General features: G+C 40.6%; 1 protein-coding gene across 1 annotated transcript in view; it reads right to left on the bottom strand.

Annotated features, from left to right (window-relative positions):
• Positions 1-17,190, bottom strand: part of APBB2 (amyloid beta precursor protein binding family B member 2) — a 356,971-nt gene that overhangs the window by 152,759 nt on the left and 187,022 nt on the right. Inside the window, exon 5 of the mRNA XM_065405514.1 lies at positions 15,602-16,414. Coding sequence (XP_065261586.1) covers positions 15,602-16,414 — 813 coding nt within the window. The remainder of the gene's footprint in view (positions 1-15,601; positions 16,415-17,190) is intronic.

Below are 17,190 nucleotides of genomic sequence, written 5' to 3'. Positions count from 1 at the left end.
AATCACTTTTAAAATAAGATTTTTGGCAGGATGAAATGCAACTGCAATACTTCTATTATTTTTAATTCTACAACTAAAAAAAGAAAAATCTATTGTTTATAATCAAATTTTGGATTGACTGGCTTTCAGACAAAATTATGTACTCTGACTTAGTTTCTAGCAAAGTTGATTGATTTGATGGGTGAAACAAATGTCAACTTCCAAAAATGAACTGAGAATAATTTCCAGATATTAGTCACAGTCTTTGACAGAAACTAATCAAGCACTGCCAATAAAATGCCTAACACTTTTAAGCCCATTCCTATTTCATTATCTTAAAAGTTGCTTTACCTTGAACTTTAGGATCTGACTGGGGTGGACTGTGTCATATTATCTTGTCATGGACGTTTTTCTCCTTGAACAATTTAAAATAAGTAGTCCCAGGGGAGAAATTAGTGACATGTGAAGGAGAAAATAGGAGTCCTGTAATGGATTTCAGACTTACATAAAAACTTTCAAGCTCCATGGATCACAAGTTTAAAAGTTCATCACTTTACTACATAACAATGGGGAGCTTACAGCAAGGACCGTCTTTACAATATTTACTCCCCATCCACACTTCACACATTGTTAAACTCTGTCAGCTATCAGCTGACTCTCAACTGACCAAAAACAAAGAAACAATTGCATTCAACATACAGAGCTACAGTGACAGTAAAAGAAAATCAGGTGTCAGGAAAACCTACAATAAAAATAGAGCTTATTTTACAAGCTAGTTAAATGAAATATACAAGTATTACTTACAATTACTAGCTGCTCCTGTCCAGTTCAGCCTGAGCTGATCTGCTACCAGCATCCTTTAAGTTTGCTATATACATTTCCCAATAGCTTCATGCTCTCCTTCTGTGTAGTGTCTCCAAATCAGTCTCCCAATCAAACAGAGCAAATAGACTGCTATGTACAACAGACATTTACTTAATTAGTCTAACAAGTAATGGAGTTTTGGGTGGGAGAAAAGAAAAACCACCCCCGTCCAACTGCCTGTACATTTCATAGCTGAAACACATCATGTTGGCCATATAAATGATTGCCTTTTCCAATAAGCTAGAAATAAGACAGCTATACAGGAATTACAGCAGTGTGTGCATACAACGTATTCTCTACTGAATTGATTCCAGCTTGAAAGACATTGATGTATTTGCCTGACTGATTCTGTTCAGGAGACAAGCTTTTGAAACAGTGCATCCAGCACACAAGCCTATAGATATCCATCACATCAAGATTTAATCTGCTCAACTGTGGACCAAATCAGCAACCCCTTTCCTTTACCTCTAACCCAACCCAAAAAAATACATTTATGTATTATTCCTAGCTGTTTATGTAAACATGAAAAAATGAAGGGCTCAGCAAAATTTATTGCAAAGATCCACTCTTTGAAGACAAAATTCTTCTTGAGGCTTCTAACCTTCAACTCCCTGAAGGTGCATTGCAGCAATGGTAGAAATTGATTTAGTGAAAAGCTTCTATTAGTGAGAGTGCTGTTCTCATCAGAAAGTCCCTCCCCTTGCTGTAATCAATAATTTAAGCAAAGCCAAGAATCATGTCAGCCAAAATGACCATGGAAATGGATTCCCTCCCCCCTCCCCCCCCCCCCGTAGAGTAGAAGTAAAATTAAATTAAAGTCTGAATAGGAAATTACCAAAATTAACTCTGGGAACCATAGTTGCACGCCATGTTTTAGATCTTTTTGTTCCCCAAAAGCTTCACAAGTTGAAGAAAGAATCAAAACTTTATTACTAAAAAGGGAAAGAATCTCTAGGTTTAATGTATTCCTCCCTGTCACAGGGAGGAATATGCTCAAATAAGAAATCCATTCTACAGAGCTATAACTCTCATTTGAACTTCTCTCTATTATGGCAGTCCTGTTATATGAATATCTGTCAGTGTTTTGCAACTATCTCCTTGCCATATCTCAATCCAAAAGCAATTAAAAATAATAGGGAAAATGGGTGTGGTTAATATTATTTTATGCCAGTATTTAGGAAAAATAGTTTAATGATGACATTTTTTGTTTGTATAGGTCAAAGCTTTTACTTGAAAATCATATTTGAAAAGAAATTAGTCAATATCAAATGATGGTATATAAAATGTGATATTGTACATTTTGTAACAAGAAAATAGATTTAAGTTTCAAGCTCCCAAGAGACCATTATAAACAGTGCGTAAAAATTGATAGCACACATTTTAAAACTTACGAAACAGCTCTCCTGAGCGTCATTTAAGTGTCATAGACAAACCTACTGTGCAAATGAAAGAAAATGCACTGTTAGGCACCAGAAGTCCAGAGCTTAGGCACTATGGGAAGCCCATTTAACGTCATTATATTATGCCCTGCTGTGTCTTGGTAGTGGAGATTTATGGCCTGATTTTCATAGACGCTAAGCACCCGGGTGCACAACACCTCTGTAAAACCAAGCAATTAATTCTTAACTGTGCAGAATTTACTTGCTTTTATGGAATTGCCTAAAATACTTAATCCTTTCAAGACAGGGGCCAAGTAGCCATTCTAAAAAGAAGAGGGAGTTCAAGCTAAGTTCATTTTTGATGCACCACCCCCCTGCTTGCAAAACACTCCCCAGTACCATTGTTGCAGGTCAATGGGGACAGCCTTGTATGGGCCTGGACCTGCCCCGTCCCCCATTAGCAGAGGAGAGGTGGCCTCAAATCTTTTCTCTAGCCTAGTTCTTATATTGACATCCATTACTCCCTGTGTGTCCAACAGCACCCCTAGTGATAGTATAGCTGTGACTGATCCTGAATTAAGGAACTATGGCCCTGATTCAGTCAAATCGCTTGAGCACGTGCTTAATTTGCACTGACTTAAACCCACATTTGAAGTGCTTTGCTGAATAAGGACACGATTACTCCTGTACATAAAATCACTGAAGTCAAACCTATATCCCTACGAAAAGCTGTGTGAATAACTGATTTTCCAGTTTGGTGGCCAAACTGAAATAATAATTAAAAAAAAAAAAAAGCTTTAGTTTTTGAGGTATTTTTAAAATAAAATGGAAGTAAAACTCAAACCAAAAATTTATTTAGAATTGAAAAATGAAAATGTTTTATTTTGACTTTTTCCAGAAACATTTTTTCTTTTTCTTGGCTGAAAAAACTTGGCAAATTTGACACAGATTAGTGAAATATTTCGGTTGACCCAAATCTCTATTTGAGGGAGTAGGGGGGAAAGGGGTAGAAAATAAAATTGAACGTGAAATTTTTCACCCAGCTCTATTCCTGACTAATGCAAGAGACTCAAACCAAAGCAGAGCTATTTCAGGGCATTGCACTGTCTGAATGGACTGACCTCTCCATAACATCATACCAATAACTACAGTTAAAGAAAATTATTTAGGTTACAAAGATAAACATTTAAAAGTTAGGGAATGCCAGAATTAAGATTGCCTGTGTAACTGTAATTCAGCCTCCTTGCACATCATCGGTGTGATACACTGTTTAATTAAAAAGAACAGGAGTACTTGTGGCACCTTAGAGACTAACAAATTTATTTGAGCATAAGCTTTTGTGGGCTACAGCCCACTTCTTCGGATGCACAGAATGGAACTCTGTAGAATGCATACTCTGAAACTGTTTAATTACATCAGGGGTGGGGAACTTTTTTTCTATCAAGGGCCACTGACCCACAGGAAAAGTCAGTAGCGGACCACACAGACCCGCGCGGGGGGAGTGGTGGTGGAGGAAAGGCTCAGGGCTTCCCTTAGGTTCGGGTGAGATCAGAAATGAGGGGTTCAGGGTGTGGGAGGGGGCTCTAGGCTGGGGCAGAGGGCTGGGGTGTGGGAGGAGGTGAGGGCTCCGGCTGGGGGTGTGGGCTCTGGTGTGGGGCTGAGAGGTTTAGGGTGCAGGAGGGGGCTCTGGGCTGGGGCTAAGGGGTTTGGAGTGCGGGAGGGGATGCAGGGTCTGGGAGGGAGTTAAGGTGCAGGAGGGGGTTCCGACCTGGGACAGAAGGGTCGGGGTGCGGGCTCCGTCCAGGCAGCGCTTACCTCAGGCAGCTCCCAGTCGTTGGCACAGTGGGGCTAAAGCAGGCTCCCTGCCAGCCGGGACTCTGCGCTGCTCCCAGAAGCGGCCGCCATGTCCAGCGCCTAGGCAGAGGAGCCAGGGGGCTCTGCGCAGTGCATGCTGCCCGCGCCCACCCACAGGTGCCACCCCCACAGCTCCCATTGGCCACGGTTCCTAGCCAATGGGAGCTGTGGAGCGGACACTGGGGGCAGGGACAGCGCATGGAGCTTCCCTGATCGCTCCCGCTCCTAGGGGACATGCCGACCATGCGGCTCCCCGCTCCCCCCCCCCGGGGGAGGGGGAACGCCGAGGGTCAGGGCTTCCGGCCAGTGGCACGGAGACTTGCCACGGGCCGGATGAAACGAAGCAGCGGGCCGGATGTTCCCCACCCCTGAACTACATGATCACATTCTATTTTTTTTCACGGGAGCCCTGACTCATTCAGTGCACAGGCTGGACCTGCTCTGGGGCTGAATCAGGGTTGTGTGGTGCAGGAGACTGTTGTCTGTAGGATCCATGCTTCATTTGTTGCAGAAGTTGGAAGGTGTGCAATGAATGAGACAGGGGATTGCAGGAAGAGGAAGGATGGTCTCATGGTTAAGGCAGCCGAATGCCCTGAAGAACTAGATTCTATCTCTGCCACAGAGTTCCTATGTGATGTTAGGCAAGTGAAACCGAACTAGTCAGAGGTGGTCAAAAATTGTATATTCCTCTTTGAGACCCTGGGGTCTGGATTTGCTGAAGTGCTGAGCACTCATAACTGAAGTTGTGGGAATTGTGCTTTGAACATATAAATGTACTATATAATACTAAGTACCCTGAAAAATTAGGTCCTGGGTATCTCAAATTGGACGCCCAAAATTAGTGGATACTTTTACCTTAATTTCTTTGCCATAGTTCCCCATCTGTAAAATGGGAATAACACCACCCCCTCAGCTAACAGGTAATGTGAAAATAAATTCATTAATATCTGGGAAGACTCAGATATCTATTACAATGATGAGCATCATAGAAAAGCCCATAAAAATTAATAATTCTGTCTCCAGAGCAGTTTTTGAAAACAGTAGTAGATTCTAAATAAGGCACAGTGTCGCACATTGAACGAGGAGAAATAAAAGCATTAAATAGCTGCTTATTAAGTGAGCACCGCCCATCCCATGCACTGAATGAGGTAAAAACAACGAGAAGTCCGGTGGCACCTTAAAGACTAACAGATTTATTTGGGCATAAGCTTTCATGGGTAAAAAACCCACTTCTTCAGATGCATGGAGAAGTGGGTTTTTTACCCATGAAAGCTTATGCCCAAATAAATCTGTTAGTCTTTAAGGTGCCACTGGACTCCTCGTTGTTTTTGTGGATACAGACTAACACGGCTACCCCTCTGATACTTGAATGAGGTAAGGGTCCTGTGGAATAAATCGTTTGTGATCATGTAATTAAAAGACTATCATAATGCATATGCACCTGGGGGCTGAATTAAGGTTGCACAGCTAACTATCTTTGGATTCTGGCAAGGAGTATATATACCTGAACCTAATGAAAGGTTTCTCACCTGATTTGCTTCCCTTGATATCTAAATTTTGAATAGAAAAGATGTTTCCAGAGTTGGCAGAAGAAAAAGGATGTATCCTGTGACAAGAACATTTTGTTACCTGACAAGGAAACCACGAACATATTCAGAGACTGTTCAAAAAGCAGATTTCTTCTAGAAAAAATACCACTTAAGTGAAATGTTCAAACCTACATCACCCAACCACAGACTTTATCATATTCTTTGATGAGCTTCCACACTGGTGGAGATGATCCTGATAGCTGCTGAGGGCCAATTAAATGTATAATCAGCCAGAAATTCAGGTGCTATTATAGCTACTTCAGATGTTTGCTCTCACCCTACTGCCAACTCTTTATTTTTAATATGCCTATCACAGCTTTGGCATTTGAGCACCAAGGCAAGAAAGCAGAGTCAGTCACTTTCCTCTCCCAGAGCTGTTTCAGCTCTCTTATAAGGAATCAGCTGCTTAAGTCCTTCCCTGAGCCAGGTGTCTCTGGTTGGCTCATTTAGCAAGCCTGCATCAGGCTTCAAGTGTCCTGCAGGGCAGTGCCCTCAGTCCCTTGCTCTCTCACAGAACCCATCTGAAAACAGCTCTGGAAACTAGACTAGCATACATGACTGCCTATATTCAGCTACCTACTGCTTCAAACCACCTATTAAATTCTGAACTTAAGAACATAAGAATGGCCCTACTGGGTCAGACCAAAGGTCCATCTAGCCCAGTATCCTGTCTTCCGACAGTGGACAGTGCCAGGTGCCCCACAGGGAATGAACAGAACAGGTAATCAAGTGATCCATCCCCTGTCGCTCATTCCCAGCTTCTGGCAAACAGAGGCTAGGGACACCATTCCTGCCCATCCTGGCTAATAGCCATTGATGGACCTATCGTCCATGAATTTATCTAGTTCTTTTTTGAACCCTGTTATGGTCTTGGCCTTCACAACATCCTCTGGCAAGAAGTTCCACAGGTTGACTGTGCGTTGTGTGAAGAAACTGCCCTAGGATCTACTGGTCCTTGTGTCCTATTCTATCAAGAGGAATAGCAGTTCCTTTTCGTCTTCCTACAGATTTCAGTATCCACCTTATGAGCATGGACCAAGTGGACTGAATTTTGGCAGGAATTCTATGCAGCTTAGAAAAATGCTGAGGCATAGATTTATCAGGTCAATCTCACTCATATTTCACTCTTTTTTTCATAGCTTTTTGTGTTGGAAGCAATTTTTTGAAGTCTGGTGTTAATTAGCATTGGATCTTTGCCTGTTTCTTTAATATCCTCTAGACTGTCCTCTTTAATATCCTCTAGACACAGACATTTGGACACACTTCTTACAGATAATTTATAAACAGGATCTATCTTACTCTCTGGCTTCTCTTCTTCAGATACTGATCCTTCCTCCTTACTCCAAGCAAGAGTTGTGAAACATGCTACCCGAAGCACAGAAGAGTTTCTGGAACAAGATGCACTCAATCTTATGGAGGAAGCCTAGGGTCTGGAATTATTCTCATTCATGTCCGAGAAAAACAAAGCTAGAAAAGCTTAGAAAAACGGCTTGTGAGGTCAGGGAAAAGGAAACTCAAGATAACCACTGCTTCTTAAATTTTATTTTCACTGGACATATGCCTTGCTTCCCCTAAAAGTATTTTAAAAAATCTTTCACATTAAGATAATATACTGTAATCCCAAATAAAAGGGAAAAAATAATATCTGTTAAATATACAGTGTGAGACCAGTAAATTGCATTACAAGGCTAGGTAGAACAGGATTCTGAAGACACTGTCAACTGCTATAGCGTCAATGCTCTGATTAAAGCAATGCTGTCAATCATGTTTCTATATACTCGTCATAAAAGTTTGTTATCTGCACAGCTTGCACCTTTCCCTTTTCCTGCTCAAATATTCTATATTTTCCAGCTAATCAACAGCAAGCTTTAGTTTAACCAACAGTTAACTATGGTACACAGAACTTCATTACATGCATTTGTAAAGCCCTCAACATTATAGTATCTGAGCACTACTTGCATGATTAAAAAGAAGCACAATATTTTCCTCCAAATAAGGAACTATAAACTTTGCCATGCAAATCAATAAAATCTCTTCTCCCCCCCCCCTCCGCCCCCGACAAAACCCAGGGGCCTGCAAGTAGGAGACCAACTGACAATGACATAAGCCAATTGACCAAATTCAGGTGCAGTTGGCCAGATCCTTAGCTGGTGTAAAGCCAACTGAAGTCAGTGGAGTTATGTCAGTTTACACCACTGATGTTCTGGCACAGTATATTTAAAGCATAGGCCTAAGTATGGGAGTGTGATGTGTTGGACAAACCATCACAGGAAGAGAAGAAAAGGTGAAGCCAGTCCCACCCTGCAGCACCTGCCAGCAATATCATGGCTGGCGGCAGGATCCTCCAGCTGAAGGGAATTTTAAAAAGGGAATGAAGCAGGCTCTGAAGGACCTTGACAGAGAAATCTAGATGTGAAGCAGAGAAGATTTAGAAGTAAGCAGCCCTGAGCATGGAAATCTAGGAGCAACCAAGCCTGGGAAGAAGGCCTGACCTTTATTTTGTCTTATTATTCATTTGTTTGTTAAATGAAACCAAAGCTCAGGAAGGGAGTGAGTTTTTCTGTACATAGAGGAAATGGACTGTGCCTTAAGGGAGATAAAAAAGTGTCACTGGAACTGTGTGAAACTTTGAGTGTGCCTCTGTGAGCACTAACTGAATGGTAAATACTTCTCTGTGCATTGTTAAGATGCTCAGTGTTGCAACGCCTAATTGATTAAGGAGCCCACGTCTCTGTGACAGTGTACCCCAAAAGGCTTTATGGGGGGTGCTCATAAATGTATGTATGATATAACTGGAATAGGGTTTTGTTACATATGCCATGTAACATATCTATGTAAAGGTTATAATCTACTGGTTATGTTCATCCTAGTTGTATGCAGGCACCATTTGTGTGTTCAAAGTTATGAACATTGGCTGTATAATTGCTTGATTTCTAATTAGCCTTAGTTAGAACATTTGGTCACTTCTTGGGAAAGGAATGTGCAAATTAAGTGCTCAATCAGGAAGCACTTAACAGACAGAAGAGCTTAGAAGACTCCAATCCACATAAGAAGTCTACCTGAGGACATTCAAGGTAGCATGTGGGTAATGGCTGCTACCTGCAAGTCCTGAGTCATGCATGGGCATGTGACTTGCCCATGTGATTCCAAATCTCCATTTTGTGACTGGATTCTACACAGGGTGAGGAGGGGTCTCCACCCACAAGAGAAAGTCTATTTAAACCTCTGGGAGACCCCTCCATTTTGTCTTCAGCTGGCTAAAGAAGGAGCCTCTCCACCCCCCCAGGATCTTGAAGGAAACTGGAACAAAGGACAGTAACTACAGGGGGTGTGAGTGATTGCTGGACCCAGGCTAAAAGGAGATTAGTCTGTAAAAGGGAGCATTCTGGAACTGGTGAGGATCTTATCTGTATTCAGTTTGATTAGACACAGATTTGAGCATTTTATTTTATTTTGCTTGGTGACTTACTTTGTTCTGTCTGTTACTACTTGGAACCACTTAAATCCTACTTTCTGTATTTAATAAAATCACTTTTTACTTATTAATTAACTCAGAGTATGTATTAATACCTGGGGGAGCAAACAACTGTGCATATCTCTCTATCAGTGTTATAGAGGGTGAACAATTTATGAGTTTACCCTGCATAAGCTTTATACAGGGTAAAACGGATTCATTTGGGTTTAGACCCCATTGGGAGTTGGACATCTGAGTGCTAAAGACAAGCACACTTCTATGAGCTGTTTTCAGGTAAACCTGCAGCTTTGGGGCAAGTAATTCAGACCCTGGGTCTGTGTTGGAGCAGACGGGAGTGTCTGGCTCAACAAGACAGGGTGCTGGAGTCCTGAGCTGGCAGGGAAAACAGGAGCAGAGGTAGCCTTGGCACATCAGTTGGAAGCTCCCAGGGGGGGTTCTGTGATCCAACCCATCACAGTCTCATTTTCAAAAGGGCTTCAGGCACTTGGGAGCTAAGTGCCTAAATCCTTTTTGAAAGTGAGACTTGGGCACTGCAATGCTGATTGCAGCAACAACTAATTACCTTTACAAATCTGGGCCTTACAGCCTCTCCCTCACCAGAATCGGAGTCTATATAGTCCCCGCTAGTTATTCAGTGTAACTACAGAAGGCAAAATAAGAACAAAATACAAGATATTCAAAAAATGGACACTGCCACTTCAGCTATGGATCAGAATTTAAACCAAATTAAAATTGTATAAATTAAGTGAACAAATGTTTAATATTAAATTAAAAAAGAAAACCTTTGTCCACCTACTTTTCTGAAAAGCAGCCTTCCAGAGGATAGGCTAGAAGTATTCCCTGAGATTCTTTAAGGCCAGCTTCTCCAGCCCACTAGGCAGGTTGAAGTGGCCAGATATGGCCAGTGGAGAATTCTGCCTGTGCTCGTGTCCACTGATACAATTCTGGTGGAGGATTGCTTCCCCTTGCTACAATGGAGGGAACAGAATGGAACTATTTTCCCCTCGTCACAGGGAACAGAGGGCCATATTTAATGTCTCCCTGCCTGCAATGATATCAGTAGAACGGCATAGGTTGCTTGGGGCTGCGGAGTTTCTGGAAAATCCTCATAACCTTTCTGGGACCTGAATTTAACCATCTGGTAACCGCTGGAACAGACTCACGCTAAGCCAGATTAACATACTCTGATCATGCTGAGAAATGACAAATTTTGTCCAATTAAAAAAAGGGAGAAGGTATCTTTTTCTTTTAAAAGTGACCGAATGGCTGAAAACCTGACAGATGCGATCATGTTTATACCTTTTGCTAGCAGGAAGAGTAGGCATTGCTAAATAAGAGATTAAATATTACCTATTTTTAAAATAACATTTCATAGCAGTAACTGCTGACTGCTGGCTTTGCAGTCACTTACATTTTAAAAAAAGAAAACATTGAAGGATGTCTTTTTTAATAGATGCAGATTATGTTGTTACTCTATCTTATGCTACAAATCCTAAAAGTTCAAAGTGGAGGATGTATTTCACTCTAGATATATTGTGCCAGTCTTTTACTTATTTTCCCCCCTTTCATTGAAATGTGATTTTACTTGTAAATAGCAGAGAGTCTGCATTTAAAAACACTGTTCACATTTATCATCTCTCAGTTATATCCACTCCCCAATATAAACACACACACACAATGGAGGATAGCCATTTAGGGTATGTCTACACTGCAATTAGACACAGATGGCTGGCTCAAAGTTTGTGGGGCTGGGACTAAGGGGCTGTCTAATCGCAGTGCAGATGTTCAGTCTCGACCTCCACCTCACAGGGTCCTAGAGCCTGGGCTTCAGCCAAGCATCTACACCAAGGATGGCGAAACTTACTGACCCTCTGAGCCGCATACGACTGTCTTCAGAAGTTCGAGAGCCGGGGTGTGCCTGCAGGAGCTTGGCGCTTCAGCCCTGTAGGAGGCACCTGCTGGGGCTCGGGACTTCAGCTCTGCTCCTGCTGAAGCCTCAAGCCCCAGCAGGCATGCCGCACAGGGCTGAAGCCCTGAGCCCCTCCTCACTGATGGGCAGAAGCCCCTACCCCACCACCCCGCTGCAAGGCAGAAGTCCTGAGCTCCCCACACCCCACAGTCTGGTAGGTGGAGAGTGGGGGAGGCGATCTTCACAAGCCACACTTAAAAGCAGCTCGCGAGCCACAGTTTGGCCACCCCTGATCTACACAGCAATTAAACAGCCCCATGAGCCCGAGTCAACTGGCATGGGGCAGCTGTGGGTTTTTAATTGCAGTGTAGACATACAATAAAAGGAGAAAATAAGGGTATTTAGCACCTTGTGTAACAATTCTGATAGATCAAGTCATGTAGAACAAGAATGTGCATTCATTAATCTTTGTATACAATATGTAAAAGTTTGTATCAACAAATTACAATTATCATTACAGTATTGCATGTGGGTTAGAAGTCTTAAACAGTATTTATTATAAAAAATAAAAAAGTTATTATGAGATGGTTCACTAACTAAATCAGCAGAGTTATTCTACTTCCCAACCCAAGAACATCATATTGGTCTGAATGTAAAACGCTTCCTTGCCACAAGTTCAGGATATGCAAGAATATTGTAGCTTTCAAACCTAGATTCTCACGTTTCCATTTCTGCAACCAATGACATGCCCATCTTGTTCAAACTAATATCAAATTTTATTAACTGTTTATTAAGAAATATTTTCCATGAGATTCAGAGTGGGGGAAATAATAGAAATAAAATGACTCAGAGGAAAATAACAAAATGCTCCTTTAGCACCATGGCAATATGTATCTGAATTATATATTAACACTGAACTCCTATTTTAAGGTATTGAGTGCTCTTTGAAACTTTTACTAATGGGATCTATAGAATTTTAACAATAGGAAGAGTTTTTCCTTCTCACAGTATGTAAAACTACATCCAAGAAGTTCTTGGTGTTTTCAGCCTAAATCACTTCTAAGAGAAAAATAAGGTACAGCTAAATGCACACAAACACATGCCATCAATCAGTCTGACACATTTTAAAGTCTGAAGAGTCCATTGTTTTGAAAATTTCCTATCTCTCTAAAGCTATTGAGAATAAAGAATTTATTTCACAGTGTTGCACTGCAGCAGTTTTAAAAGAAGAAAAAAAAACAAGGAATACTAGCTTTATGTATGACCAAATATTAATTTTCGAAAAGGCTCTCATTGCCTAAGGTGCAGAGATATCATACAACCTATGCTGGTTCACTAATTTTACAGCATTTAGAAATTACTTATTCCTCAACCCACCCAAAAATCAACTATTAATCCCTTACAAATTGCTTCTATCTGGATTAGATTCAATTTAACTCCAAACCCAACTAAAAATCAATGGAAAGACTCAATGAGGCTCTGGATCAGCCCTTTAAAATAAAATTTCACCCGTTGCAGGGACCATTAAAATATTACTTGATCTCTCAGTGTTTCTGAAGCACCCGTCTCTGCAACATCTAGTAGCTGCCAATTGGTAGGCCAGATATAAATGAAATCATCCTGATGTACGGTAAGTGTTTGTGGATTAAAGACCCCAATACCTTCACCATCTACTAGGAAATGATCAGATAAAGGCAAAGGTGGTTAAGATGAAAACCACCCAAAACTATTCTTCACTCCTTTATCAAAAAGGCAAGTTCAGATCATTCATTGGATTTATCAGCCAGTACAGATAGTTCACTCCTTATTTTACAATCTTAGCAGCTAGATAAATGGACTTGATGAATGGAGTAGATAAATGGACTTGATCATGGGCCACAGACTCCTGTGGATGCCCAGTGGTCCAAATAACTGAAGACATGTGTGAATGGAGTCACTGCTGAGAACTACTTTCAGAAAATTTGCTCTATATTAAGTATGTCTAAAAATACTTCCGTGAATCATGATTTTTGCCGTTTTTACTAGTGGAGGATTCCTCTCCCCTCCTCAAATTGGAGCTGCAGATACTCAACACCTTTAAAAAAACACCTCTAACTGTTTTACAAAGCACCAGTCATGACATCCATGAACCACTGCGAAGGAAAATACCACATTTGGCTTCTTGATCTCTTTCAGTCACATCAACAAACTATCCACTCTAGAAGAGGGAAGGCATCTCAACAATAAGCTTTTTGACAAGCCAGAGGCGAATTAAAGATGGTAAATTAGCACAACTCTCGGGTGTTTTAGTGCTCTGGGAGCCTTAAAATGGGCATTAATGGTTAAAATCCTTAAATTGGGGGGGGGGGGGAACTTAGCTTCTTAGGAAAAAACATTTTAAGAACCAAGAAATTGCCGTACTGGATCAGACCAGTGTTCCATTTAGTTCAGTGCTCCGTCTCCAACACTGACCAGTACTAGAAGCTTCAGAGGATGGGGAAAGAAACCCTCATGTTACATGAAGTGACTGTTTTTGCAATTTTTCTCAATAGTTTCTCTCAACTTTCTAAATATTATTTTCCTGCAGTTCAAGTATAAAGGAATAAAAAAATTCAGGAGTGAAATTCTGGTCTCACTGACTTCAGTGAGGTCATGATTTCACCACAGAAACCCCAGCAGTCTGTCATAGAAATCCCACTTCACTGCACAATGGAAGAGCTCATTCTGGGGGGAGAAATGGATTGGAGAGCCTAAAGTTACTATTTTCAGAAGCTGGCCTTACTTCGGCTTACATTGTCCCCATTTAACAACATTAGCTCTTAAATGATGCCTGCTTACATTTCACTGAGAGGGGAGATCATTTACTACTGCTTTTTTGTAGGAGAGATGGACAATTGTTTTTTTGTTTAAGGGGGTTGTTACAATACAAAAACTATTTTTAAATGAAAGCTTACATTCCACAATAAAGAAAAAAATCAAAAAATTGCTCAAAGACCCTAAAGGTTATGGAATAAAAGAGCTTCTTTGCACCCACAATTCTCCAGGGCCTCATCTGTGGAGACTGTCAATTATGCAACGAGCTAGTGGACATAATATTAAACAGTTTAATCAAACATATACTGTAGATGCCACTAACATTTTCTTCAACTGGTTTCTTGCTTCAGACAACAATGATGCAGACTGTACATGATGTACACTAAGAAAGAATATCAAATCAGAAATTGAGATCTTATTAACTGACTACGTCTAGTCTAACAAAGAGAAATCTCTTTAACCCTAGATACTACAGCAATACAATAATAATTCTTAATAATGGAGAAAGATCATATCCAACTAAATTAGTATACACCTGGTATTAAGGGTTTGTTCAGAGTTTTTGTTCATTTGTTTTATATTTTTAATTCTTACAGTTACAGAGCCAAATATACCACTGGGTTAACTAGGCACAACTCTAATGAAATCACAGGAGTGGCATGCCCTTATTCCAGCTGTGAATTTGGCCAAAAATGTACTGCTGAACAATTTTGATACAAAACTACTGCACTCCCGTAGCGAAACACACTTGTAATACATACATAGCTATGACAATTTCTTTGGCCCGAGATCACCTTTAGAGAGAACAGCATTTGCCTTTCCACAAACTAATATCCTTTTATACAAATCCAAATATAAAAAGGTGACAAAGTCCATTAACTACAGTAAATGAATTATTTGCAATTTTAAAAATAATATAGAAGAGCGGTAAATTACAATAGTGCTACCGCAGTAGTCACCATTACTGTTCAAATAATTAATGGACCCAGGCTTTCAAAATGTGAAACACACTGATTTCAGCTTCTGAATTAGTATACAGAACAGTAGAATACAGCATAAAATGCATTATTTAAATGTCAGATTTTTTAAAAAGGATATCCTCAAATTGCATTTTTTTCTAATAGATTTGAATTTCTTTAATAAACCATCTTTCCTCCCTGTAAAACCTTAAAAGCAGTATCTCTTACCCTGTAGATTTTGTACTCAGACACCATATACCAGAATTACCAGCTAACATCACCATTAATGCGTTAGATACACCTTCTGTTTGTTTTAAATTAAGCATTTCTCAGCAACAAAGGGCTAGGTGTTTAAAAGAAATGAATGATTATCATCTGGAACTGATTAAGGACTTTGAATTTTAAAAAATTAAGGTCAAATTTAGGATCCATCATCACTGGAACCTCATCTGTGGTACCTGACAGTGCCCCTTTTATAGAAGGGTGTCAGTTTTCTTAACTTTATGAGGAGCTATGTATTAATCTTACCGTTAGGCTTAGCTATGATTTACTTTATTTATATTTCAGGGCCAGAAGGGACCATAATGATCATCTAATCTTACCTCGGGACTCATAACTCTATCAAAACAAGCTACTGCTTGGTAAGAAGCATTAAGTGGCATCCTGCTATTTGTAATGTCCCTTTCTTCTCCCAAATTGTCTCACTTATCCCCAGCTGTCTACACAATGGGCCTCAAGAGAAACAAACAAACATATTTTTAAAGAATTGAGTTGAGGGAAACGTTTCTTCACTTTTGTACCTGTTTCATCAGGTGAACTTGGAGAAGCACTGTCCTGCGATAAAGTCGTCCAGCTGGAGTCTTCATCACTTGGAGCCAGATTTTGAATCCGATGTAATGCACAATCTGTTTTGGCTCCGGTTTTAGGATGGTCCTTCTTAGTCTCAGGACTTGATGACACAGTGGCTACTTGGCCATCTTCTGGACTAGACAGCTTGTTTTGTTTCTGAGGCAACACATCCCCATTGACAATCATGGTAGAAGCCTGGCTGTTACTTTGTGCCGCTTTCTCCTCCATCACTACATGGCTGTTCCCAAAATTCTGTTCTAGTTCCCTGGCTGATGTTTCCAGATCTGCATAGTAATTTAGGAAGCTCTTCGTCCTCCTAGGTTGAGAGGAGAATATTTCACAGCCTGCAGAATCCTGAGGGGTAGGCTCTTTACCTTCTAACTTCTCAGAAGTTATGTTTATGCCTGCAGTCGTAGTGAGATTTTTGTTGGGATCCTGTTGCCCCTGTTCTGCTGCTTTTCTAAGCTGATTTTCTCCATTCTTCACCAGCTTTATATTGGCAGAGTTGTTCCCCAGAAGGGGCTGTGCTGCTGGATCCGATAGGCCCATGGCTGTCTGAATGTTAGTTAATGCATATTTTTTCCTGCATTTCGGGGGAGTGCTGTTCCTTGTTTCTGTATGCTTTATTTCCGCATTCAATAGTTCATTATGGGAGGAGCGTAGATTAAGAGTATTTGGGGGAGTGGCAGGATTATTGCGATTCACAACGTCTGTTGTGCTATTGCTTGCCATAAACACAGCCAACACGTCCACACTGGAGTCAACTAGAAAAGAAAAAGAAATATTCATGAGATACATTAATTGTATACTCCTTGTATCAGAGCTTTTGGAAATGGGATGCAACGCTTTATATAACGTGTAAAGAAGAGTTTCTACAAACTAAGCAGGAGGGAGAACAGACACCGCAACAGAAAAGATCAGTTTATCAAACATGGAGGTCCAAAGGCAAAAAGGGTGGAGATGACATTGGGGAATGTTAAATTGTTAAGAAAAGTATACAAGGTTTTTGACCCCAAATTTTATTTGACATTTTTGCATTTTTGAGCTACTATGTTCCAACTACGTAAATTTTTGGGAGAGAGAGAAGTACTCTGCATCTGCTTTGCAGCCCTGAAGTTCATCATCCCTCTCTCTCTCTCACTAAAACTTAAATGTTTCACCACCTCATCAGCCAAGGAGTAGGGCAAGAATTTCTTTAGGACTCATCAGCAGTGAGTTGATGAGTCCCTGAAGAGTGAGTGGCCCTACAGACCAAAGTAAGACACTACTCCCTTTCCACCCTGGTAGCAATGAAACATTGTTATTGCTTATTTTAGGGCTGACTGGCAAAGCCAGCTATTGCCTCTTAACAGCTTCAAGAAATGTACCACAGCTGTTTGCAAATTTTTTTGTACAGCTGTTTGCTAATTTTTTGGCAATTCTCTAGTGTTTTTATGCATGCGTGCAATGCTGTTTTGTTGGCTATCGTGTTTTTATAATACAGTATATATTTAGCAACAATTTTTTCACATCCACACAAAAAACACAATTCGGTAAATTT

Source organism: Emys orbicularis, chromosome 5, assembly GCF_028017835.1.
Source record: "Emys orbicularis isolate rEmyOrb1 chromosome 5, rEmyOrb1.hap1, whole genome shotgun sequence".
Taxonomy (NCBI): domain Eukaryota; kingdom Metazoa; phylum Chordata; order Testudines; family Emydidae; genus Emys; species Emys orbicularis.
Note: the sequence above shows the minus strand (reverse complement) of the source record. Positions and strands in the feature narration are given on the sequence as shown.